This window comes from Gouania willdenowi, chromosome 6 (genome assembly GCF_900634775.1).
Source record: "Gouania willdenowi chromosome 6, fGouWil2.1, whole genome shotgun sequence".
NCBI classification, from domain to species: domain Eukaryota; kingdom Metazoa; phylum Chordata; class Actinopteri; order Blenniiformes; family Gobiesocidae; genus Gouania; species Gouania willdenowi.
In genome coordinates this window covers 22,363,127-22,388,776 of record NC_041049.1, presented here as the reverse complement: position 1 = coordinate 22,388,776, position 25,650 = coordinate 22,363,127, and the positions used below count along the sequence as shown (strand labels likewise).

Here is a 25,650-nt window from a genome sequence, read left to right as displayed (position 1 = left end):
AATGTCACTACTGCATGTCAGGCAGACCTGAATGAGCTTTCCTTCTGAACAACGGCAAAGTCCTCAGGTGCCTGTGTGAAGTCCATAGACTAGTATTGCCATGAATATGGCTTAAAGATAGAAGTATCTCCCAGTCTGGCAGTGTTGAAAGTTATTTCTTATCAAATTAAAAACGTTTTTGAAAATATTTGCTTTTAATAAAGAAATAAATGCATCTGTTGTGTCAAAAGTATGGAAGCCCCTTCCTGCCAGTAAAAAAAAAATAACACAAAAAAAAAACTAGGAGAAGTTAAAAAAAAATATACTATCATAGTTATGATACTAAGTCATTACTATGAGATACTATCTCATAATTATATAATACAATAATTACTATACTAAGTCATAAGAGATGAGGGGTAATGGGCTTCCATACAAATGCCCTCTAAGGTCAGAAAAAATAATTTTTTGCATGCAAAACAGATTAAATTAGTCCAAAAAACATGAAAGCAATAGCCCGAAAAACAAACCAAAAAATAAAACGAAATATTCGGAAAAAAACACATTTTTAATTTTTTTCTCAAAGTGAATGCAATACGCTTCCGTAGAAAAGTCATCGTCGAGAACACAAACTTATTTGTGTGTGTGTGTGTGTGTGTGTGTGTGTGTGTGTGTGTGTGTGTGTGTGTGTGTGTGTGTGTGTGTGTGTGTGTGTGTGTGTGTGTGTGTGAGGGAGTGATTTACACTGCTGTGTGTTTTGAAATCTCGTTTTCATGCCTGGGTGAGGAAGGGTTCTTCCTGCTGAACTGACTGAAGCTGGCAGCTCGACACCTCGTCCTCGTCCCTCCTTCCCCGTCTCCAGCTGTGGGACCAGATGGGAGTGTGCTGTAGCGGCCCGGGATGGCAAGGCCGTGTTCGGGGTGAAGCGAGTGGCTGCTTTGGTGACGAGGAGGATCCTTAGAGAAGAGGCTGTGAATGAGCTGAAACTTGTCCTTCTCTTCCTGGAGGAAAACCTCCACCAGCAGTTTCTTCTCCCGTTTCAGCTGCTCTACGATGGTTTTGGGAACGTCGGGAATCACCCAGGCAACCACCAGGCTGAGGAACATCACCAGGTTCTGTGGAACATGAAGTCAATCAGATAAGAGCATCAATAAAGGAGTTTTCATCCAACAGAACACCAGAATTTAATACATCAGTTTATTGGTTTCTTTAAAACAAAAAGGAAACCTTAGATTTGTGAGTGTCAACACCTGGCCCATATTTGACCTGTGCATATCATTTTTGATCCTACTGTTTTGAATATTTGCCAAAAACTAGAAAAGACTCATTTAGCCTTTAATTGCATATACCTTTATCTCTGTTTGTAGTTTTTTTTTTAAAAAAAAGGAAAAACCTTTTCTTTCAGTGTCTTCTGACTTTGAAAACTAGTGTTTAACAAATGTTTCACTGCAAGAGTCTAAAAATATACTTTTGCTATCTTGTTATCTTTGCATGTTCTAAAGGGTTAAGGAACATCAAATGTGATGTTTTTCTGCATTTTTGATGTTTCAGGGTTGAAGAGTAATGAGTTTCTCCTTTGTTAGAGGGGCAGTATTATACCAACAACACCATTATAAAATCACTTTATAATAGTTTTGCTACAGTGATGTTCAGAGGGCCAAAGTTGAAAAAGTTCTATTTTCCCCCTCCCTTGCTCCACATTTTGTAAAAAGTCAGCTCCAAACGAGCGAGTTGGATTTTTCTGGAGTTGTGACATCATAAGGGGGAAACTCCTCCTCCTGACAATCCTGGCTCCTCCTACCCTATAAGAATGTGAGCTCCTTCCTCTCAAACTACCTCACAGCCAAAACAAACATTTAATATAGAATATCCATTGTACTTTATTGTCATATATGTAAATCTACATACACAAATGAGTTATCTGCATTTAACCTCTCTCTGAGAAGCAGTGGGTAGCCACGGTGCAGCACCCAGGGAGCAGTTAGGGTTAATATAAGGGACTAATCAACATCCAACAATGATGGACCAGGGATATTTGAACCAGTGAGCTTACGATTACAAGCTCGTGCCCTTAACAACTAGTCCCTTTATCCACAGATAATATATTTATGTTCAGTATATAGATAATCCAGTATGTAGATAATATGAAGTGCAGCATGATGGCTCACAATCAGTTCCATTTTTAGTAGCCATTTTATCGCCTCGTATCGCCTTTGACTTGATCTGACGTGTTTCGACCCAATGCGACGCAGCGGTTGGACAAAACAAATCACCTTAAATGGATTATTCCTGTGGTCAAAATAGCTGAGGATAACAAGGAAGTGATTTAGCAGCTCTGGTGAGTGTTTGGAACAGATAACTGACTCCACTGCTGATGTGATAAACACACACCGGGAAGCAACGTTTGTCAGATTCGCGATCACAATAGCCGCTTAAATGGAGTGGTGGCAGGGCCGGCCTTATTGAGAGGCAACACAGTCGGCCGCCTATGGCGCCATCTGCTGGTGAAGTGCCAAATTTCACCCCCCAATATTCTTTTTTGTACAATCACTGTACCTCTCTTAATTGAATATTAATATCAAGATTTCATAACTACACCTGCTAATCTTCTGCCCACATTTATATATATTTGATTTTAATTCTTGTTCTAGTCTATATAATTCTATTGTGTTGTTTGCGCATTGTGTTCTTTGGTTTTAATATTTGTTTTAGTGACTAGTTAAACCAAACAGGAAAGTAGAAAGTCCACAGTGTAAAAACATATATGACAATAACTAAAGGCAAAAGCCCTGATTCTTCTTCAATAGCCATGTGTAGTTTTGTGGCTGAAAACAATAACAAGAGTGTGTGGATAGCAAAAGAAAATCGCTATGGTGATCACACTCCTAGAGTGAGGCATGAAGTCTGGGTCTACAGACACGGCCATTCATGAATATGCATGAAGCCAACAAAACAGCCTGTTTTTAGAAGCGTCATGAAAGTGACTTTTCAGAGGGTAGAACTCTGGAAAACAGGCGAGTTTGGGAAAATAAACCTCATACAATGTTATTGGGGTTCTTAGAACAATTGGAGATGTGTGAAAAATAGCATGATACTGGACCTTTAAAGTTCACGTAAAATTATAGCTGCTGCGCAACAGGCCATTTTAGCCAAAATTATGCAAACCTGAACAACACATGTGTAGAAAGATGAAAAAAGGTTGAATTCTAAAGTTGATTTTACATCAGTTGAGATTTAAATTCACAACTTCTGGCAGAAGAGACTATGTTTTAACTCACTGAATTAATTAGCAAGGGACAACTCTGTGGTACACATTTAAAACTTCTTCTAGCTCATTATAGGAATTAAATAAATGCAATAATTAGTCAATAAATCAATAAGTAAAACATATATAATCCACAACTATTTCATGATGGAAAATTAGCACAAGACAGCAGCTGTTAGATAAAATACTCAATGGCACCTAGACATCATGGAAATGTTGGTAATTTAGTTTGAACAATTATTTATTGGCTCCTTAAAAGGAAAACCTGATGTTTAAAAATTCTGATATTTTCCAAACATGATCTACAATTAACTTTTGACATTTTTCAATGAACATTGAAAATGTATTTAGCAAGAATTTGCAAGTATATGTCTATATTGCTGTTTACAGTTTTGAGGCATTGTAGGCTCAATTTTTGACACATCAAAATTTTGAAATATGTTTGCATTGTTGTTGAAAATAAGTTATTATTCATCAGCCAACTACATTGTTAAAGAGTAACCAAACCCTGAGATTTTGGCCAACGTGCTTCTAGGCTAGAAATTCAAAATGTGATTATGGGCGGGGCTCCTGGAGCAGCTAACACACGCCCAGTCTATACTCTAAAACGCAAGAAGCCACCAAAGCGTCACAAATCACCATTCTCAGCCAGTAGCTAAATTTGTTTTTCATAGCTGAGTTTCAACCCATAGAGGGCAGTCATTCTTACATTTTCACAACAAAATATGCCAAATTGAAATACTTTAGACTAAAATGTAAAAATATTTGGCCTCGGATTTGTTTTCAGCAGAAAAAAAAGTGGTTTTCTAGTTTAGTGACTGATAATAACTGTGACACTTTTTTATTTTTATTGACCTCCTGGTATTTACACGCTGTGATCTGGAAGTATTAAAAAAATGCTGTTCTTAGATTACACTTGTTTTGTTGTAGCTTCCAATAAAGGATTAATATGAGTGTAATTTTACGTACAGATATGAAAAATAACTGGATGTTCAAAAATAGACATTGTAATATTATTGTGATTCCTATTGTTTGGTTTGCATTAGCTCAAACTAATCGGAAGAGCTGAAATAAGTCTGACACCTTTAATACAGCCTTTAAGTTGCTGGGGATTAAATGTGTTCCTATAACTATCCACAGCCTCGACCATGGATCCAATTTTTTAAGCAAAGATGAAATCTAGACCACACAAGATTCGGAGAAGAGGATCAAACAAGTTATTTTTATGATGCCCACATGTCTGTCCAGTTTACATTACAGTGCCTGTGTCTGGTCAACATCCATCTGCCAGCAGTGTTGCACTTTGATGGTAACGGGCATGAGGTGTGCAAATGTTTTGTGTAGAAATAAAGCATCTGGTAACGTCTCTACATATCAAACAGTATAAAACTTGTACCTGGAAGAGGATTACAAAAGCCAGTCGTGCTGCCAGGACACACCAGTACTGTTTGGAGAACTGGTACGCCTCTGCAGACCAGGGCGGCTCTCTGTAGTCTTTGTACCTGAAAGGAAACACAATGTAGAGATTACAGACCTGGTGAGTTCTGTCTGTGATCACTTTAAACAGACATGTATTAGCACAACAAATATGAATATCCAAAGGTGAAAGTAATGGATTACAAGTACTCACGTTACTGTAATTGAGTTGCTTTTATGGGTACTTGTACTTTTCTAAGTACCTTTCTAAATCAGAAATTTTTACTTGTACTTAAGTACGTTTTAAACGAAGTGATATAATTAATTAAATTTCTACACCCAACCGTTACTGAGTAAACTATTATTTTTGGTTTTAAAATGATCAACTGACATTGTGAAACTAGAAAAAATTAAATGACCAGACAACAATCAAATGTATCACATCAGAATCAGCTTTATTTTGTCATTACACATTATGTTACAGACCAACGGAACTTCATTTCAGTTTCATCCCATCCAAAGAAACATGAAAAGACAATCACATATTGGTCGGGGGGGGAAGGGTTGTGAGGGTCAGGGGTCAGGGAGGAAAAAAGGAAGGATTGCCAGCCGCTGGGGGGCACGCGCTTGCAGCCTCTTGTGGGCGCTTCACACGCTCCCTTACAGTGTTAATTTTGGCAGAAAATTCTGATTTAGTCTTAGTCTTAGTCTTTTGAATAACACACCATTTAGTCTTAGTCTAGTTTTAGTCTTCTGAAATCTTTTAGTCTTAGTCTAGTTTTAGTAGACTAAACATTAGCAGATATTAGTCGACGACATCTACAGTGGACTTAGTCGACTAAATATTTCTTTTTTCATGGAATGGTTAGGTATAAGGGTTTGCAATACAAAATATGCAATACAGACACAGATAACGGTTGTAATACAACATGTATTTTATTCTTAATGTCTTAACAGAACTCTCCTCCTTCAATATTGCATCAATCTCCAGTTTGATCTTCTGTGGACTATGTGCATCATTGATGCATGAGATCTAAAATGTGTTGAATTCAGGGGCTTATTTTGAACAAAATCCAAGTTAAATAACTGGTTGGGCTACAATGCCTCACGTCTTGCGACTCTGTGCAAAATCAACAAGATATAAACAGAACAGACAAGTGCAATTCTGAAATTTAAAATAAAAAATGTATTGGCTGTAACTACCAAAGAGTACTCCTTTGTCTTCAAGTAAAAAAGAAAAACCTTGTCTCTCAGCATTGAAAATACAGGTAAATATCACATTAAACTAAAAAAGCACACAACTCTGTGAACATCATCTTCATCATCTCTTACTATGTATTGAGTGCAAAATCAGATATTTGAAAAGAAAAAATAAATATGTAAAAGAAAATATGCATCGTCATTGCACAAAAAATGAAATTCTTCTGTTAATAAATAAAAAGAGGTATCAATAAGCTCAACTCAAAACAAGTGAATTACATGCTAAGCTGTAATGCCATTTTTGCATGGAACAAAAAATCTCTGTTCTCATATTAAATAAAACAAATACCAATATCAAGTTGTGCAGCTACAAGAAATGCTGTAAATAGCAGTGAACACAACTGTTCTATTTCTCTCTGTTCATTTTAAGGAAAGCGCTTCGCTCCAATGTGACCCTTCCTCTGTTGCGCCGTCCTCTTGTGAGGTCACCTGTGATGCTGAATACCCTCTCTGCAAAAGCTTGAGAAGCTGGCATAGCCAACAAGTCTAACGCAAGTGGCTTTAAACTGTGATAAAAACTGTCACTCTTTTCCAGCCAGAAGTCTGTTCCGGTATCCTCAGTGATGGGATGTGAAAGTTCTTCCTTGTACTTGATGATCTGCTGCCTGATGCTGGTTGTGGAGGTTTTCTGTTTAAGCCGCGTGGTGCGGCATTTTGAGAGGAACCTAAATACAGGCTGCTTTGAGGATGGTGCTGCTTCTGGTTCCTCAATCACCTCTTCTTCTGCATCTTCTTCAGACTGGTCCACCTCCTGTCTTGTGTGTGGGAAAGTGCATTTGACCACATAGTCCTCTGCCTGTTTCAGCAGTTCCGGGATATTTCCATCAGCCACATCAACATTAACAAGGATTTCACAGACAGTTGGGTTGACAAAGCAGGCAGCTGCTGCAAGCGGTGAGAACTTTTCATCAGCTGAATCCAAGAAGCAAGCAAAACGCTGGTTCAGATTTGCTCTCATTTTCTCCGCAAGAGTGGCGAGGTCTCTGTACCGAGTGCTCTCTGCAAAGTCAGTTAGGTGACTCAGCAGATCAAAGAGGGCAGGAACCACTAGGGACATAGATGAGGTGTCACTCTGGAGGGTTTTAGTGTGTTCCGCAAAAGGCAGCAGTAGGTCTTGGATTGATGAAAGCTTTTGCCACTCACTGGTAAGCAAACCGTCCCATCCCATGTCACTTGCGATTTGACAGACTGCATCTTTGACTGTGAGGAGTCGTGTGACCATGCTGAATGTGCTCGACCAGCGTGTGGGGCAGTCATTTACAACAATAAGACCACACTGGTCCAGTACCCTCTGTGTTGCAACTGAGGACTTGCGAAAGAGCTTCACCACCGACCTTGCTTTGTTGAGGACTCTTTTGACACTCGTCTCTTTCTGCAACATGTGGACCACAAGTTGTATAGTATGCACCACACACGGTGTCCGGTCCATTTCCATGTCGACATGATGGTACCTAAAAACAGGAAGAAAGGACTACCAAATAAGTATTTAACCTAATAAAGTGCGTGTGTGTGTATTCATGTGTCGGGGAAAATCATTCATGTGATAATTGGCATTTAAAAGAATAAACTAATCATGGCTCACCGCTGGTCTTCCGTTACAGATTCAGAATCACTTTCCATTGTGGACCCAGGGGAGTCGTCCTCTGAGTCTGAGCTTGTTTCTTCTGCTGTTGTGTGTTTAAAGGCTGCCACCATGTTACTCCCATTGTCCGTTATTACGGTCAGGATCCTCTCCTTTGGTATGGCCCACTCCTGCATACATTTATCCACGTATGCCTTGATAGACAGTGCAGTGTGTGGGTGAGCTACTTGTTCAAGGGCCAACAATATGTGTACAGGTTTACTTTGTTCAACACAAAAGTAGCATGCGCTTATGGCAAGGAATGAGGCTGTCAGTCCTTTTTTTGTCCACATGTCAAGGCCAATCGATACTCTCCGGGCAGCAGCCAGTCTCTCTTTGAATCTCTGTCTTTCATGTTCATACTGTGTTTCAATCAAATTGCTCATTTTGGTTTTCTTTGGAACTGTTAGTCTCCGATCTACTATCTCCATCATTAGCACAAAGTCCTCGTCTTCAATTGTTGTGACTGGTAAACCTGTGCGTCCAATCCATCTAGCTATGGCCTGCTCCTTGGTATGTTGTTCTTTCGATTCAGTTTTGTATTTTGAAGAACTTTGGAAAGCTGTAGAGATGGTCTGCTGCTGGGTTTCACTAGCAGCACTAGCTTTATTTCCACTTGGCCCATGGTCATCTTTGTAATCAGACTTCTTCTGTATCTGTGAGGGTGAAAAGGGGGGAAGCAAGCTGTGATTCTTTTCTTTCTTGCCCAATCTCCTCAAGCCTCTCTGACACACACAGACACACGCACACGCACACGCACACACACACACACACACACGTATGTTTATTAAGCTGGCTTTTGCCTTCACAAATCTGCCATCTCAGTGTGAAATGAGAATAACTGCTTAGGCTACAATGACACCCACACACACAATCTACTTATAGTAGGCCTAGATATTTCATTCAATTTGAGAATATTGAATATTTATAATCCTATTATTTCAGCGAGATAATCGCCTCAGACTCAGTTTTATCAATACAGTTCAAATGTGGATTCCTTTAGCTTCTATCGTACTCCAAGTTTAGCAGACACACAGGTGTTGATATGATAAAATAACCGTAGCTTACCTTCGCATGTATTTCTTGATGAGTCGTCTGTAAATGTCGCTTCAAGTTGGTGGTGTTTTTCCCGGAAATTTTTGCTCCACACGCTGTACAGGCGGTCTTGTTGTCCTTGTTGTCATATGTGAAGTGCGACCAAATGTCAATTCTTCGTTTTCGCCCTAGTCCTGACATGTCTATTGCGCATGAGACATGCAGTTTCCCTCGGACATGGTAGGCTAAACCGTTGTGTTACGTATTTCTCCTCTTAGCTGCTGCGTTTGTTTCGGGTTTGTTTACCTGTTGTTGCTGGCGTGCATTTGCCGCGGTATTTTAAAAATGGCTGCCTCCCTCCGCACAGATCAACCAATGAGATCAACGTATCCTCAAAAGATTCGCTCTGATTGGATTTCTTCCCAACTTGTCCCGCAAAAAGAGCAGTTCTGATTGGATCTCTTCTCCATTCGTCACGCCTTCGAGTTTCGTCTCGTTTTTATTCGTGGACTACAGTGTCAGTTATCCTTCGTCTCAGTCTTCGTCTTCATATCTGACTTTTATTTAGTTTTTATTTAGTTATCGTCCGTGAAAAAGGTTCGTTGACGAACATTTTTCGTCATAGTCTTAGTCTACGAAATTAACACTGCTCCCTTATAACTTTCGCGGAGGGAGGAAGAATGGAGGGCCGATGGAGGCGCTGAAATATAAACTCTTTGCTCTCAATCTGATACAGTCAGATGATGTGTTCAGAAAACAAAAGTCCCAGGTGACGATGGGGGAAGAAGAGGAGGAGGAGGGGGACGGGGCTTTAAGTCTGCACAACATCCTTGCAGAAATAGAAGACGGCCTTGAGCGGCTGGCGTGTGGGGGAAGCCAATGGTGATAAGCGACTTGTTATCGATTCAGGCTAGCACATTTCCTTTTTTTTTTCGAAGTTAGTTTTTATTTGCAATTCATAACATTACATACAAACAACTTATAAATGTAAGAAAAGCAAGAAAGAAGAAAGACAGAAAAAAAAATAGCAACAAAACCAACAGAAGATACAACAAATGACAAAAGGTAAACAATTTCAGGTGTATTCGGAACTCATCTAGTTAACTGTTGTTGGCATTGCTTCTATGTAGACGGTCCACTTCTGCCAGTTCTTTTCATGGGTACAGTATGTCCTTTAAGCTTTAGTTGGTAAGTCAACTTTTCCATCATATAGATGTCCTGGATGATCTCAAACCATCAGTATATATTTGATTATACAGTTCAGTCCAGTTTTAGGATACATTTTTACCTCTTTCATACAATAGTCTCTGATTTGTAAATATCTAAACAAATCTCTATTTTCTAGTTCAAATTTCTCTTTTAATTCTTAAAAGCTCATACACTTTCCATCTTTGAGGATGTTACAGTGAGCTGTGATACCTTTCTCTGTCCATCTTTTGAACCTTAAGTCTTGTAAAAAAAATGTAGGATCATATGCAACACAATTTAACATCATTCTCTCTGTTTGTAAATTATATTTCTTAATTATCTCCTCACAATTGTTCATTGAGAAATGTGTTACCTGGTCTATTCCCTGTTTTATAATTTATGTTAGTTCTTTGCTGCCTAATAGAGCCGATGAGGACTGCCTTCTATAGAGATCCCTACAGGTTCGTCAAAGACATCTTTGCCAAGGAGAAATCCGAGACCCTCAAAGTACCCATTAGGGAACTAGAGGAGCACCTGAAGAAGACCTACTCAGACAACCAGAGGCATGTACCAGCCGGCATTACCGATGACATGCCACCAATCCAACCACCTGAGCACCAGATGGAAACAGATCAACAGCACTGCTCTCCCTGGGAAGCTGAAATTGTGGTGCTTCCAGTTTGGGCTGCTACCCAGTCTCATGTGGCCACTTTCCATCTATGAGGTCACCCTATCCCAGGGCAATCGCCTAGAGAGACTGGTGAATGCCCAATTGAGAAAGTGGCTTGGACTGCCAAGATGTCTCTCAGCATAGGCCTGTACGGCAATGGAGCCCTCTCTCTGCCAATCTCAAGCCTTGTGGAGGAGTACAAATGTTCCAACACTAGCCTGGAAATGACTCTCACAGAATCCCGAGATCCAGTCGTCAGAGGTGCTGCCCCAGCCCTAGTAACGGGAAAGAAATGGAAGCCATCTGCAGCGATAGCGGCGGCAAAGACTGCCCTTAGACACCGGGAGATTGTGGGAAGTGTCCAACATGGCAGAGGGGGCCTTGGCTTGAAAGCAGCAATGCCTAGATGGCAAAAGGCTACTCCAGCTGAACGGCGGCAAATGGTGATAGAGGAGGTGCGTCGCCAGGAGGAAGCAGCCAGATGTGCCAAGGCAGTCTCCCAAGCAAAGCAAGGTCGCTGGATGAAGTGGGAGTACGTGGAAAAGAGGAAAATCACTTGGAACGATATTTGGAGCATGGAGTCTGGTAGGCTGAGTTTCCTGATCAGATCCACGTACGATGTCTTTCCCTCTCCAAACAACCTACATCTCTGGTATGGAAAGGATCCAGGCTGTCTCCTGTGTGCAGCCCCTGCAATCCTCAAACACATCTTGGTGGGTTGCAAGACCACCCTAATTCATGAAAGATATACCTGGCGCCACAACCAGGTGTTGAAGTGCCTGGCTGAAAAAATTGAGCAAAAAGGGTAACCACCAACGCTATGCCTCTAAATCCACAAACTACTTTTCCATGGAAGACTTTCATCCAGGAAGGGGAGAAACAGAGGACCAAGCCATCACCTCCAGACTCAAGCCCACTGAACGCAGCCCGGGATTGGGAGATGCGTGTAGATCTTGACCAGAGGCTGACTTTCCCACCTGAAATTGCAAGGACCAACCTGCGCCCAGACCTCGTCCTCTGGTCCAAGTCCTGTCGCTGCGTCTTCATCATTGAGCTTACAGTCCCATGGGAAGAAGCCATCGATGAAGCATTAGAGCGGAAGAGGCTGCGGTACACCAACCTAGCAGCTGAAGCAGGGGAGCGGGGCTGGAACGTGAAGGTATGGCCTGTGGAGGTGGGATGTAGAGGCTTTGTAGCTTGTTCCACCACAAGGCTACTGAAGGAAGTAGGGATTAGAGGACATGCCCAACGGAAGGCATTAAAAGAACTTGCCACTGTAGCAGAACAGAGCAGTCACTGGCTGTGGCTGAAACGTAGGGATGCAACATGGGCTGGTAGATGATGCAAGAGATGATGGTGGATTATGATCGCTGGGCGCCACCATGCGACGCACACCCAGGTTTGATCAGCCTGTGGTGGGCCAACCTCGGCAGAGGGTGTATTGTGTTAAGTGGCCGAAACACCCAATGAAGTCGGGGCACACAACTGACGACGCGTTGAAGGGGTGGTACCCTGCGATCCTTACTAAACTTTCACCCCACCCAAGAGCACCCCAATTGTTGTGCTAAATTTTAGGGATTGATCACATCTAGTCCTATTAAGAATCAATCTCACAATTGTTCATTGAGAAATGTGTTACCTGGTCTATTCCGTTTTATAATTTATGTTAGTTCATAACTTTAATTTCTACATTTTTCCACCTTACAGATTAAGGGTCTCAGTTGTGCTGCGTAAAAGTATTCCTGCACGTTTGATAAAGACATTCCTCCCTTACTCTTTGGTAGTTGGAGAGTTGTGTATCTTATATCTTAAGTTTTTTGCCATTCCAAACAAACCTGTACATGGTTTTGTCCCAGGAATTTAATTTGATTTGCGGTGTTAGTATCGGTAACAATTAAAACAGGTATAACAGTCTTGCGACAAGATTCATTTTAACTACCTTGATTCTAGAGCTAAAATCTAAGGGGAAGGTTGACCACCTCTGTATATCTTTTTGAATGCTTTGCTTGAAGGCATCATAGTTTGCTTCATATTGTTTGTCAAAAGTCTTAGTTATTGTAACGCCAAGGTATTTTAAAGATTTACAGTTCCAGTTAAATCTATACATGTCCTTAGTTTTTGGGGGTGGAGCGTAGTTAAATGTAAGTACCCGAGTATTTTTAATATTGATCCTATATTTTGATAGATCAGAAAGCATTATGGCCAACCAATCAGATTAAACATAATGCACTGCACCAAAACAGCGTTGGATGTTGGTTATTTTCTCAGAGCATCAAGTACTGCTTCTTTAGATAAACATGACTCAAGTAAAAGTAAAAAGTATGGTACGCCTCCAAATTGTTACTCGAGTAAGAGTATGTAAGAATTCAGTGAAAAATAATTTTTTGAAGTTAAAGTTGAAGTTTTGAAATTAAAAAAAGGGGGTGAAAAAGAAAGTGATAAATTAACATACATAATTTAAGATCTAGTTTAATAAATATGGACATAGTTTGTTCATGTTTGTTTGCCTTTTCTAAAAATTGCTTTAAAATAATTAATTTATCTTTCATCATTTTGCTTCTCCTATCAATCAGTCACTTCATGACAAACGACTGTGACGTCAGCCCCTCGCATGGCGGGAGAGTGGTGTTGTGTAACTGAGCTGCTGCTGCATTCAACTCTGCTTACCTGTGCCCAGAACCTTCCATGAACTTGTACTGAAGAGGAGTTACTATGCATGTACAACTTTTAACGAGATGTAAAGATTTGTGCAAGGCGGAAACACGTCACCAATCAGACACATATGTACGAAACAACTTTACTCATCATTATTATCTATATCATATTTATTCTGATTATCTAAATACAGACATTCATTTGTTTTGTCATATTTTGAATTCATTATTAATGTGTTTTTTTTTTTTTTTTCTTTTTTAATATCAAACTACCGTGACGAGTGGTGGGGCGCGCCCTAGCGCCCTCTATTGGCCAGCCGCCACTGGGTGAAAGTCTCTAGCAACTTTTACTTGTACTTGAGTACAATTTTAATATAGTAAGAGTACTTATACTTGAGTAGAATTTATCAGTACTCTTTACACCTCTGCAAACATCCTCAGAGCTTCGGAACTGGAAGCTGCTTTATATAAATTATCACTTTTCTACCGGAATAAATATTCAAAAGTGATCCCGCCAACCTTCCACTGAGCCTGAGATCCGACTCAACTGCTTTCAACATTAAGAGGATTTCTTTTTGTGTTTCCTGCATAGTAGTAAACACCTAATTGTGCTGCCTAACAAGCCAGAGAAAACATGAACCACATGTTGAACAAAGGGCTGAAATACGAGCAAAAGACACAAAGTACACAACAAAAAAGATAAAAAGAAATATTAGAAAAAAAACCAGAGAGATCTATTTAACATGGCTGCTATCTATTTTAAAGTCTTTAAAGGATCATCAGAGGCTTAGAAAAAAGCTCCAACACTGCACGCACACCAAGGTCAAACACAAGCCAGCAAATGCAGACAGAAATCTAACGCTTAAATCTATAACCGTATTATAAAGTTTTCAAGCTGTATGCGGAAACCAAACTGTTGCATCAAAACACTTGAAAGTAAATAACTTCTACACAACACAAAGAAAAGTAAAACCCGCTAATCAGAATGTTTAATGATCACAACAGGGAAGACTCATCTTATAGAACTTATTGCAAAAACGGCCTTGTAAAATAGGACGCTATTCCCTGGCATTCCTTTCAAAGCACGAGCACACACAGACCCTCTCATTGTTAATCTTGACAACATGTTAATGCATCCATCCAAAGCCCTGAATGTACAGAGGAGATAAAATGAACAAACAAAGGTCTTTATTCAGTCGAGCCATGCAGGCTCAATAGTCATGTAGCTAGTATGAGCTCCAATCTGTGCTTTTTAGCAAGAGGTGATTATAATCCACACTTCTTTTTATATCAAAGTCTGAAAAAGTTTTCTAAATCTCAAATGTCTTCAAACGAAAGGACGGTGCCATTTAAACCTGATGTAATAAAGGCTTTAGTTCATCGGGCCTTCAAAATAAGAGTCAGGTAAAGGTGTATCTTTGTGTTCACTGTAGGCAACAGTTTAATTTTTAAAAAAAAAAATTAATAAAAACACTACTACTAATACTACTACTACTACCTTAATAAAGTAAAAACAGCAAAGATATTTCTATATTAATATATATTACCAACTACTGCAGACCACATAAAACCATCTTCAAAACTCCACACCCACAAAAACCTGTTTTGTATCGACCGATAATATTCCTACGAACCGCGACCCACTATTAGGTCACGATTTACAGGTTAGTAATTCATTATTTTCCCCAGAATGAATGGAGTGGATGTGTGTTTTGTTTTCACCCGACGCACGATATGTTTTGTGTATTTTAGTGTGTTAGAGGTACAGTGTTAGATACTTTTGAGCATAGTGTACATGTAGGCAGTGTAGAGTAGGCAAACCTACAGTCTGAAATATCATAATGAGATTATTTTTTTGGCATCAGTGTTTACAAGAATTTATCTATTTTTTGATCATTTTTAACCTGTGATGGTAGAATAACTTTTAATCATATCTTTACTGATGGGCATCTTTCATCCCAGCAGGGGACACAAAAATGTAATTGTCTGATCTGAGGGCCACATTAATAACATTAATGTCAGCATTTAAAATAATGACCAATATGGGCATTAAAATAGGAAAGAACAAAGGGTTTTAGGTGATTTTGTTGTCGTTTTGTATATTTATTCTTCATCTTTATCATGTGTGTTTTTTGAGTCGTTGTGTAAAATCTTTCCCCTTTTGTGTGTTTTTGGAGTCCTTTTTGCGTATGTTTGCTGTTTTGGAGACAATTTGGTGTATTTTTTTTTTTGGCATTTTGTAAATTTTTCAGTTATTTTGTGTGTATTTGTTGTCTTTGAATATTTTTCTGTAAACGTGTATGTTTTTTAGAGTCATTTTGTGCGTTTTTGCTGTTTTGTGTATTTTTCTGTCATTTGCTGTGCAGGTACTAGACTGAGGGCCACCAGTTGTCCATGTAACTGTATCATACTGTACTGCCCTGGTGAAGTGATCCCAGCATGCTTTGCAGTGTTGTGCTCTGGGACTTGTGATTTTTCAAGTGTTTGTTAGGAATATACCATATTTCTTTCATTTCCCCAATGCCCTATAAAGGCCGGGTCAAACTCATGGCCTGCAGGCCAAATCAGTTATTAGATTTACAGAGGAAAAACCTAAAAACTCAGGGACGCTGCAGGTTGTAGCTGTGTATTGAAGTGGCCGACATGATATCCAGACATTGCTACCTACAAACCATGTGAGGACTAGAGAAATGAGCTGGAGAACTGAACAGTTGACAAAATGGATAAGGAGAGTGAATTGTCTCTCTCCCTCTGTGTGTGTGTGTGTGTGTGTGTGTGCGTGCGTGCGTGCGTGTGTCAGTGAGGTCCTATGATGTCGGACTACATCTCCTTATACAGTCATGAGTGAGAAACGATGCCTGTGAGAGTCAGCTTGCTGTTCTCTTCCTCTCTCCGTTCTTCTTTGATCTATTCATCTTTCAGCCGCCCGTTTCCCAAGGTTTCACATTTTATTGTGGTTTACCTTCTAAAGTGAACTTTACTCTGAAACGATACTTCTTGACCTGCTGATGATCCGTTCAATATATTGTCTTCAGGTTGGACTTGTGACGAATGCCCACTCTCCATCTCTATGGTTGTGTTTCTCGGCTTCCTTTTCAGGGTGCTCCATGTTTGGTGTTGCAGGGCTTAAACACAACCGAAGCACCAAAAACTCTCAATGAGATTGCAGTGTGTGTGTGTGTGTGTGTGTGTGTGTGTGTGTGTGTGTGTGTGTGTGTGCACGTTCACAGTACCTCCTGGAATCATACTACTATAGGTCACATCATTATCATCCTTAAAATATTCCATGTCCCATAGCTCGTTTGACATTGCGCACGAGTGACAACAAGCAACCAAAGGCACCTTTTATCTTTGTACAGTTAGATTTAGCTTTGGAGCAAAGTAACATATATATATATATATATATATATATATATATATATATATATATATATATATACAATATTAGACACACATTCTACACACACTCTATATCAAATGTGATTTATTGAAAAAGATATAGTCTTACATTCAAAAGACTGAACTGACCTGGAGCAGCTGATCCGCTGTCATATTTGGCCCTTGAATCTGACTAAACTTTGGACTTATTATTTGTTGCATTGTTGACTTTTATGTCTAAAAACCTTATGTACCCCCGATAGTGCCTTTATGTTTGAGAACAACTAATGTGTAACACAAGTAACATATGAACGTTTAGTGTCATCCTAGTTAACACTGATTTATTGTTCCATATCTTGCCTTTAATCATTTCATTTGGTTTGACATTTCAATAACTTTTTGTGTTGTTTGTTTTTGGGGTTACATTTATAGCCTAGTCCTGTTAAAAAATAAAAATAAAAATCTATTTTTGGAGATAAGGCATCAGCTGCATCACATTTTTATTAATGTAAAAAAAAAAATTGTATCCTCAAATTCTCTTCACTTTTTCTGCGCCGTTTTCTTTTCGTCACATTCTTAATGAATGCTGTGTTCACTGATCAAGCCACAACAAGGCCATTCATTCAAATAAACACCTGCCTGTTTTATCTCCCCTGTCCATTTATAAACACTGTACTTGTATACTGGCAAAGGTAATTCAAAAAAAGATTTAAGTTTTTCTTCGAAGCTGCTGGCGGCGATAGCTAACATGTTCAAAACTGTATTTGTATTTCATCCAAAAAACACAACCACTGACATTTCTGGCATTTCACAAATTGAAAGTTGTGCCAAAACAATGGCAGATGTTGATTTTGTGGCTTCCAGAAAAACACCCGAATACGGTTCAAATGTAATGTCTCATTAGAGTGACGTCGTATTACTGGGATCACTGGGAAGAAGGAAGTAAAAACACTTCTTAAATATCAGAAATGTAACTTTGAACATTCTACAAGATTCCCAAATCACACATTACAATGCGTGAAACTTTTCTAAAGTTCAAGTCACATGAACAATTGTCAACAAACCGATGACTTGTGATAGATTAAAAACAATCGGTAACACTTTACTTGAAGTTTTAAACATAAAGGCTGACATTACGCTGTCAATATTATGACATGACACTTGTCATTAGTATGAATAAGGTGTCATGAAGGCTGTCGTTAAGTGTTGTTCGTTACCCTAACCCTTTATTACCCTAACCCAGGGGTGGCGAAGTCCAGTCCTTGAGGGCCGGATTCCTGAGACTTTTAGATGTGTCCCTGCTCCAACACACCTGAATCAAATGAATGGCTCGTTATCATGATGACAACACATTGATTTCAACAAGGTGTGTTGGAGCAGGGACACATCTAAAGGTCTCAGGAATCAGACCCTAGAAGACTGGAGTTTGCCACCCCTGCCCTATACCTTAACTCCTAACCCTAACCTTAACCTTAACCTTAACCTTAACCTTAATCCTAACTTTAACCTTAACCCCGAACCTAAACCTTAACCCTACCTAACCCCAACCCTAACCCCTAACCCTAACCTTAACCCTTAACCCTGACCTTAACCCTTAACCCTAACCTTAATCCTTAACCCTAACCCCAAACCTTAACTCTACCTAACCCTATCCTTAACACCTAACCCTACGTAACACCACTAGATCCCTCCACCTTAACCAAAAAATGCCAACATAGCTCCAAAAGTGTTATAATTTAGCAAATGATACCTAATGACAGCATTCATGACACCTTATTCATGCTAATGACAGATAATGACAGCATTATGTATACAACTTCAAGTAAAGTATTACAAACCAATCTTGCGAGCAGCAACCTACAACATTTGTTTGTAATTTCTCCTGATTTAGAAAGAAATACATTTGATTTATTGATCTATGAGTCTGACACGATGTCTTTATCTGTTATAACAAATGTTAGGGACATTCCCAGCAGCCTATAAGAGCCAAATAAAATCATTTGAAATGAATCTGACATCATGTCCTGTTCAGTGGGAAAGGAGCAAATGTAGCTTCAGGTCCTAAAATCTTCAAAGGCTGCTTTATCCCTTCACATGTTTAACTGATAAATTAGATATTCCATCCTTCCGTCATCCTCTGGACATCTATAGAACCAATCATGACCTCCTTTCTTGTCTCCAACATGTCTTCATCTTCATAAACGGGTCATGGAGGCTAAAGAAGAAAGCATGGCTGTGAAAGCAGAGCCGAATCATCTGCCCTGATTCCAGAGGCCCCGCCCACAACACGAGTGACTGTCGCACACGCCACAGCGATACAGCCCGCAAACACACAAAACCTTTTTAGTGGGGAATCGTTCCCCTAATTTCACGCCTGTAAGCCTTCAAGAAAAAAAGTACTTTGTCTCATATCCAACGTGACCCGTCGCTTTCTGCAGACACAAAGACTGTATTCTTATCGCACTTCCTTACGTAACAGTGGGTCAGCGTTAATCGTCTGTGGGTGCTGACATGCGTGACATCATCTCCTTCAGTGGCTTGCATTAAAATCATGAATGGCATGTTTAACACTGCAGTGTGGATGATACAGTTGTGTGCTTTCTTCTTGGCTTTTCATCAGCCTAGATACACTTCAGTCAAAGCAGTTCATTTGACAGACACTCTGATCGATATGGATTGTGTTTGCAACATTTACAACCCAAACCCACATACATTATGGGCGGGGCTCCTGGAGCAGTTAAGATGTGCCCAGTCACTCTCACGTTCAATATGAAATATTGTTCCATGACTAATAAACCCTTGTGCACTCCTTTAAATCGACTGTACATACAAGTGTACACCTTTTGTACACAAATCGTCCGTCTCATAACAGTGTTATACTGTACAAATGTACTCCATAAATAATTTTTTTACTTCCACCAGATCAGATCTTTTCAACTACTTCAGAACAATCCATAGCAGGAAAAACACCAAATATGCAGTATTTCCAAAAATTAGGGAGAAAAGGGAAATATTTTTGATGAAAATATTACAGCCATGACCATGTCATTAATTGATAGCATAATTGAGTTTAATGCATTATTATTTTTTGGCACAAAAACAGTTTTAAAGTTGTACACCTTGTAGATTTTGCAAGATTAGAAATCAAGGCCTTCACTGAAATGTCCCTAAAACTTTATGCAATGGTCTTGGGTTAGTAGCGGGTCATTACACATAAAACATATTTCCATTTATTTAGAAAATAGAGGCTTTGATCTATTAGGTATTAATTGAAAAAGCTTTATAAAATGTTATGATTAAAGTATATGAAAAATATGTGGTTACAATGGGAGTCAATGGGGTAAATTTAGTCACGAGGTTACTAAGTGTCTGTATGATGCACATCTTCTTTTCTATACAGTTCCAATACACAGGACTTTGGAATTAAGCAAATAAAAATGAAAAACAATTGTGGCAAAGTTTCATATAACTAGCCTTAAAAATGACTGCAACATTGAGAGGCAAACAAACAAAAACACCCAAAATATCACTTTTGGTCACAAAGATGCTCAGAAGGTAAAAAAGCATAATTTCTATTTCATTTCATGTTTTACCATTAGTTAAAAGTTATTTGTTAGTAGCGAGTAAAAAAGAAACATGGTGATTTTCTATGAAATGTAAAAAATTAAACAATTGCATGAATTAGAAAAAAACAGTGTTGCATATTGAAACTTAAACATTTACTACCTTTTTAAGTTATTGCTAGCCTTCCTTATTATATCTTCTCCTCTAATTAAGGTGAATGCGTGAAAATTTAGTATTTCAATAAGTGCTTTTCAAACTGGCAGCTCTTCGGACTATACAGTAACCTATGAAGTTGTTCACAGTTTCAAGGTTGGTGACTCTTGATATATACAGGTACCATCCTATGGTGAAAGTGATGGCACAAACATGACATAAAGAAAGACTAAATGAAGGTAGTGTGTGTGCCCACTGGTGAAGAAAATTGATGTTTTCATTAAACAAACAGTACATTTTTTCTCAGTGTTTTCTTAAATTTCAAGGTACAGCTTTTTCTTTGGGGTAATATTAATTACCAATGTGTGTGAGAGGGTGTGTGTTTACCGGCAGAAGGTGATTTCTCCTTGACTAGAGGTCTGTGGTACCGTGCCTGATTTAAAATTGGAGACGTTGAAGTAGGAGAGTGTGTGGTCGATGAAGCCATGCATGGTGCCAGTCTGACTGTAAATGTACTGGTAGACGAGCCGAGGGATGAAGTCCGACGTGAAGGAGATGACAAAGGCCTGTGGAAAGTTAAAGAGAGTGAAAAGAATTGCTTTCCAAAAAAGAAGGGCACCCTGCGATGGAGAGCCCAAGTTTGACGTTGCAAAAGAGCAAGAAACAAGCCCAACACATGTATGATTTAGTATTTCAATGTATGTATTTCCACTACGGCCAGTTTATCAAACTAAACAAGTTTGGATGAACACGTCCCACGTTCCCGGGAATTCAGTCAAATGACTCGGTTCCACCGGGTAAAAAAAAGGTCTCCGAGAGGCTCTTGACATCCGTTCATAGAATATCCATGTCAAATTACAGCCCGATTGAACGAGCATTAACGGAGGAGTAGTCATTTGAAAAATAGGGCCCCCGTGGCACATACGGAGTAATGGGACCCAGTCATATATTGGTATGTGTAAATGATTCAGTACCACCAACTGTCGCAATATTTGACTCACAAATAAATGAGAAAACGACTTTAATGGAAATTGCAGAAAAAAAGCATTCCGATCTAACGAGAACTAACAGAGGAGTAGTCAATTGAAAAATGGGGCCCTCTGATGCCCCCGTAACACATACAGGGTAATGGGCCCCAATTATATTGTGGTATATGCCAATGATTCGGTACCACCAACTGTTGTAATATTTGACTCGCAAATAAATGAGAAATCAGTTGTTTTGTTTGTTTTCCTTTTGGGGCCCCTTGGGCCCCCAAATCAAAAATTGGGGCTCTGATCGTCGATGCGTACACATTCATAGATTATACCTACCAAATTTCAGCCCGATCTGTTCACAAATAACAGAGGAGTAGTGATTTTAACTAGTGTACACAACAACAACAACAACAACAACAACAACAACAACAACAACAAGAACAAAGTGAGTGTCATTTTGAGTCCGGTCGCCCTGAGGTGGAGGAAGACTTCCACCTCACACACTCTCTTGCCCTGCATTGGAGAGCACATAGTCAAAGTACCAAACACTAGATGCCAAGTTAGAAAAAGAGAAGAAAATGTGGGTTTTTACACTCCAAACTCACACAAACACATTTATAATTTAGATCAGGCTGTGCTGTGCATTCTGTATCATATTGTAACTGTGATGGCCTCATGGATCAATAATTCAAAGATACAAAGGGATGAAATCGCTGCTTGAATGTTTGTTTTGAGCTCCACTGTAAACACACGGTTTGTTTACATGTCGGAAAAGTTTTGCACATTGCATTGTGGGATGTGAAGTCTCGTAGACGGATGCAAAAAACAGTTTTTACTTCATTTGTTCAGTGATTTGTCCACAAAAAACTCAGCCATAGTGACCTAACAACACATTTCTGGTGTTTTCACGGACAATGATCAATGTCTATTTTAGTGGAAAGATCCAAATCTGGCCAAAATTGTAGATCTCGTGTGAGGTGGTGTCTCAAGGAATACCGGGAACAATCTAGAACAAAAATGGTGTCAAGCCGATCACTGTCCTCTTTGTCTGGTGAAGAAACACAATAAATCAAAGTAAGAATAAAGTAGAAACACTTCTGTGCATCCATCTCCACATCCCACAAATGCAATGTGCAAAAGTTTTCAGCAGCAATTTCAACTTTTTCTATCATTTTTTCAAGCAAATAATCTTTGAGTTATTGATCTATGTGGCCACCCTATGTGTTTACTGTATCTGATCAGAAGTTATCATCCTTAGCAACTTGAACCTTCATTGTGCAACCTCTGTTTTGGTTTGAAATTTGCCATGTGTCATCTAAATAGGGCTCAGGTTTTTAAAAAATGTTACCTGTGATATGTCGCTCACTCGAAAGACTTAATGAAAAAGTTACTACTAATAAACAAGCATGACTCTAGGTCAGTGAACAATAACCAAAAACAGTTAATTGGAATCATAAACACACAATAAGGTATCACCAGTGTTCTTTAACTACTGTAATAAATATCTTAGACACAGTGTACATTGGTTTAATACAAAGGATCAGGAGAGAAATCTCCTAAATCGCTGCTAAATCTGTTCAGTATGAAAAGTAAATGTGGAGGATTAACTTAAAAAGGCTGTGGGTTGAGACTCCGTGGTCTTGTTCTTTATGTGCTGACTGTTTTTTTTTTTTTTTTTTTTTTTTAAAGTACTTCAGTTTACTTCCACAGACTGAAAAGGCCAATGTTGTGTAAGATCAAGTCTGTAAAATGACAGTAAACGTATATATTGGCATCACTGTGCTAACTCTGTGATGGGTCTATGCAAGTTGCCTCTCACTGTGAGTTGAGTCACGCAAAATAAAATCAGACATTTTTAACATGAACAGCATATTAACAGTGTCATGAATTGTGTTGCATGTAAAACAAGCAATACTTACATTTATAATGACAGAGAATTTGCCCATTCCACTCAGTATGTTGTACCATATGCCTACAAGATCAAAAAAAGAAGACATATCAGCAATAAACAGCAATTAAAAACATTCAGCTTAATATTCCATTTACATTCTTTGCATGGCCATCATTGTGGAATATAGCAAAATTAATTAGGTTTTGTTTTTTTTTTAGTTTCAACCCAATGAACATGTACACGTTATCAAAATTAATTTCAGTATTTACAGTATGTAGATTAATGGCCAAAAGGGTTTTGTGTGTTTTTGGTTGTTGTTTTGTATAGTATACTGTCATTCTGTATATTTTTTTTAATTAAAATATATATTCTGCTATTTTTGTGTATATTTATAGTCATTATAAATCTTAGTATTTAGAATAGTTTTTGCTGCAAAATGTATTAGTAAATTTCTGTATTTTTTGCTGTTGTTTTGTGTGTTTCTGTCATTTAGTGCTTTCAGTAAGGGGGCGACACAAAATTAGACCGAGGGCCTCATGTGGCCCCGGGGCACTAGTTTCCCATTTCCGGACTAACAACTTTATCATTAAAGACAAGGACAAAATAATGGAACATTAGCTCCTGGAGACACTGTCACACTGCTCAGAAAAAAGACCATTTGTGCAGAGTTTACATGTTCTCCTAGGTGTGTATGTAATTCACTGTGTGGATAGTCCTCTGTGCATGTTGTGTTTCTAACGTTCTGTTGGTTCAGTGCATCACGAGGCTCACCGATGTCTTTAGCGCGTATGGCCACCGGCCGCCGCAGCTCTGTGACAAACTTCTTTGCATCCAGTCTGATTTCAATGACATTGTTGAGCAGAGCAAAGACTGGAGCCAAAGGGAACGAGGCAACGAACAGAGAGACAAAGCCAAACTGGATGACTAAGGAGAGAAAGAGAGAGAGATGGGGATCAGGTTCAATCTGGAATGACGGGTGGTAGCTTTGTTTCTCACATTCTGTTGGAGAGATGTTAAACCAACAGAAAGTAAAAATGACAGAAAACATGAATCATGGTGTTAATTACCAACTAATTCAGTTGTAGAATACATAAGTGACATGTTAGTCAGGCATGAACCCAGCAGGTCTCTCAGATCTATGGACATAGGTCAGATAGTGGAACCCAGAGCTCACAGTAAACATGGTGATGCTGCTTTTAGTTGTTATGCTGCAAAGAAGTGGAACAAACTGCCCGCAGAGCTGAAGTCAGCATCCAATGTGAACATTTTTAAATCAAAGTTAAAGGCACTTTTTTTCTCTACTGCATATGATTGAGAGAGAGATTTTTAGTCATGTTGTTGATGTCATGATGATTTTACTGATGATTTTAATTGATTTTACTGATGATTTTAAATGTTCTTATTGATTTTAAAACAATTTAATGTTTTATCATGTAAAGCACATTGAGTTGCCTTGAGTATGAAATGCGCTATACAAATAAATTTGCCTTGCCTTGCCTTGCCTTGCCTAGGTATCTCAGTTCCTCCAAACACACAAATTAAATTAAACACCACAATATTTGTCAGTGCTCACATTTTTTTACACAGAATTTGCCCAAATTAAGAAACTAAAACAAAACAATGAAAGTGAAAGGAAGATCTTGCAGGGACTGACTATCATCTGTGGCCCACTTGAGATTAACTTGTTTTTTTCTATCTAGTGCTCTGCTGAAGCAAAGATTTGGTTATGAGACAACTAACTGTATATTTTGTTGTGGAGAAGAAACCACTCAACACTTCTTCTTCCATTGTACATTTTCACAAGCTCCTTGGTCCGATATTCATGACGAGCTCGCCAATAAAATACATCAAATAAATTAATTTTCAGAAAAGGATATTATCTTTTGTCTTATAGGGTCTATTCTCCCGTCTGGACTTAAGGGCATTTTTGCACGCCTGCAGTTACGCGCGTCTCTTCTCTCCTATGCGTATTCTCTGGTCCAGGCTCCTGACACGCACACCACGTGTCTAGACAGTCATTTTTTGGGGGGCTGTTTAGAAATCACACACACACACACACACACACACATACACACACACACAGGTAAATGCGAACTTAGTAACACTGATGGTCAATCCTTTGGCGTGCTTGTGTGACTCCTCCCACCCCCATGACAGCATGTCAGTGTCATTTGGATAGATTATTTTTGGGTGTCTCTTCTGCAATATTATGAGTCCGTGTGGCTTAAAATGTAACTAAGTCCATATTTCTAGTGCAATATAATGTTTCACCTTATCGGGGCGCTGCACTTATTCCAGGTTCAGAAGCACGTAAGAGGAAAAGGACTCAAGCAGACGGGAGAATACGCGTAGGGCATGATTTGAATGGGAACGCCCACATTTTACGGCCGCTCCACTCACAGTGCGTAACTGGTATGAAGGCGCGCAGTGATTGACTTAAGTAGAAGGGGAGAATAGTGCGCAGCTTTTTTGACTTAAGCGCATGGGAGAATAGAGCCCTAAATGAATAATTCACATTTTTATACACAAATCAAGATACTCAAAAATCAAACCTCATTTTAATGCCTTTCACAACTAATGTTGACAATATTTTAAATCC

The 25,650-nt window shown here is 39.1% G+C and overlaps 1 protein-coding gene across 2 annotated transcripts in view; it reads right to left on the bottom strand.

Annotated features, from left to right (window-relative positions):
• Window positions 1–478: 478 nt before the first annotated feature.
• The window catches only part of ano2b (anoctamin 2b), a 118,367-nt gene continuing 93,195 nt past the window's right edge, over window positions 479–25,650 (bottom strand). For both annotated transcript variants that reach the window (XM_028451321.1, XM_028451323.1), the window contains 5 exons: window positions 23,823–23,975; window positions 23,080–23,132; window positions 20,571–20,749; window positions 4,641–4,746; window positions 479–1,094 (listed from right to left, as the gene is read on the bottom strand). In XM_028451321.1, coding sequence (XP_028307122.1) covers window positions 720–1,094; window positions 4,641–4,746; window positions 20,571–20,749; window positions 23,080–23,132; window positions 23,823–23,975 — 866 coding nt within the window. In that variant the 3' untranslated portion in view covers window positions 479–719. The remainder of the gene's footprint in view (window positions 1,095–4,640; window positions 4,747–20,570; window positions 20,750–23,079; window positions 23,133–23,822; window positions 23,976–25,650) is intronic.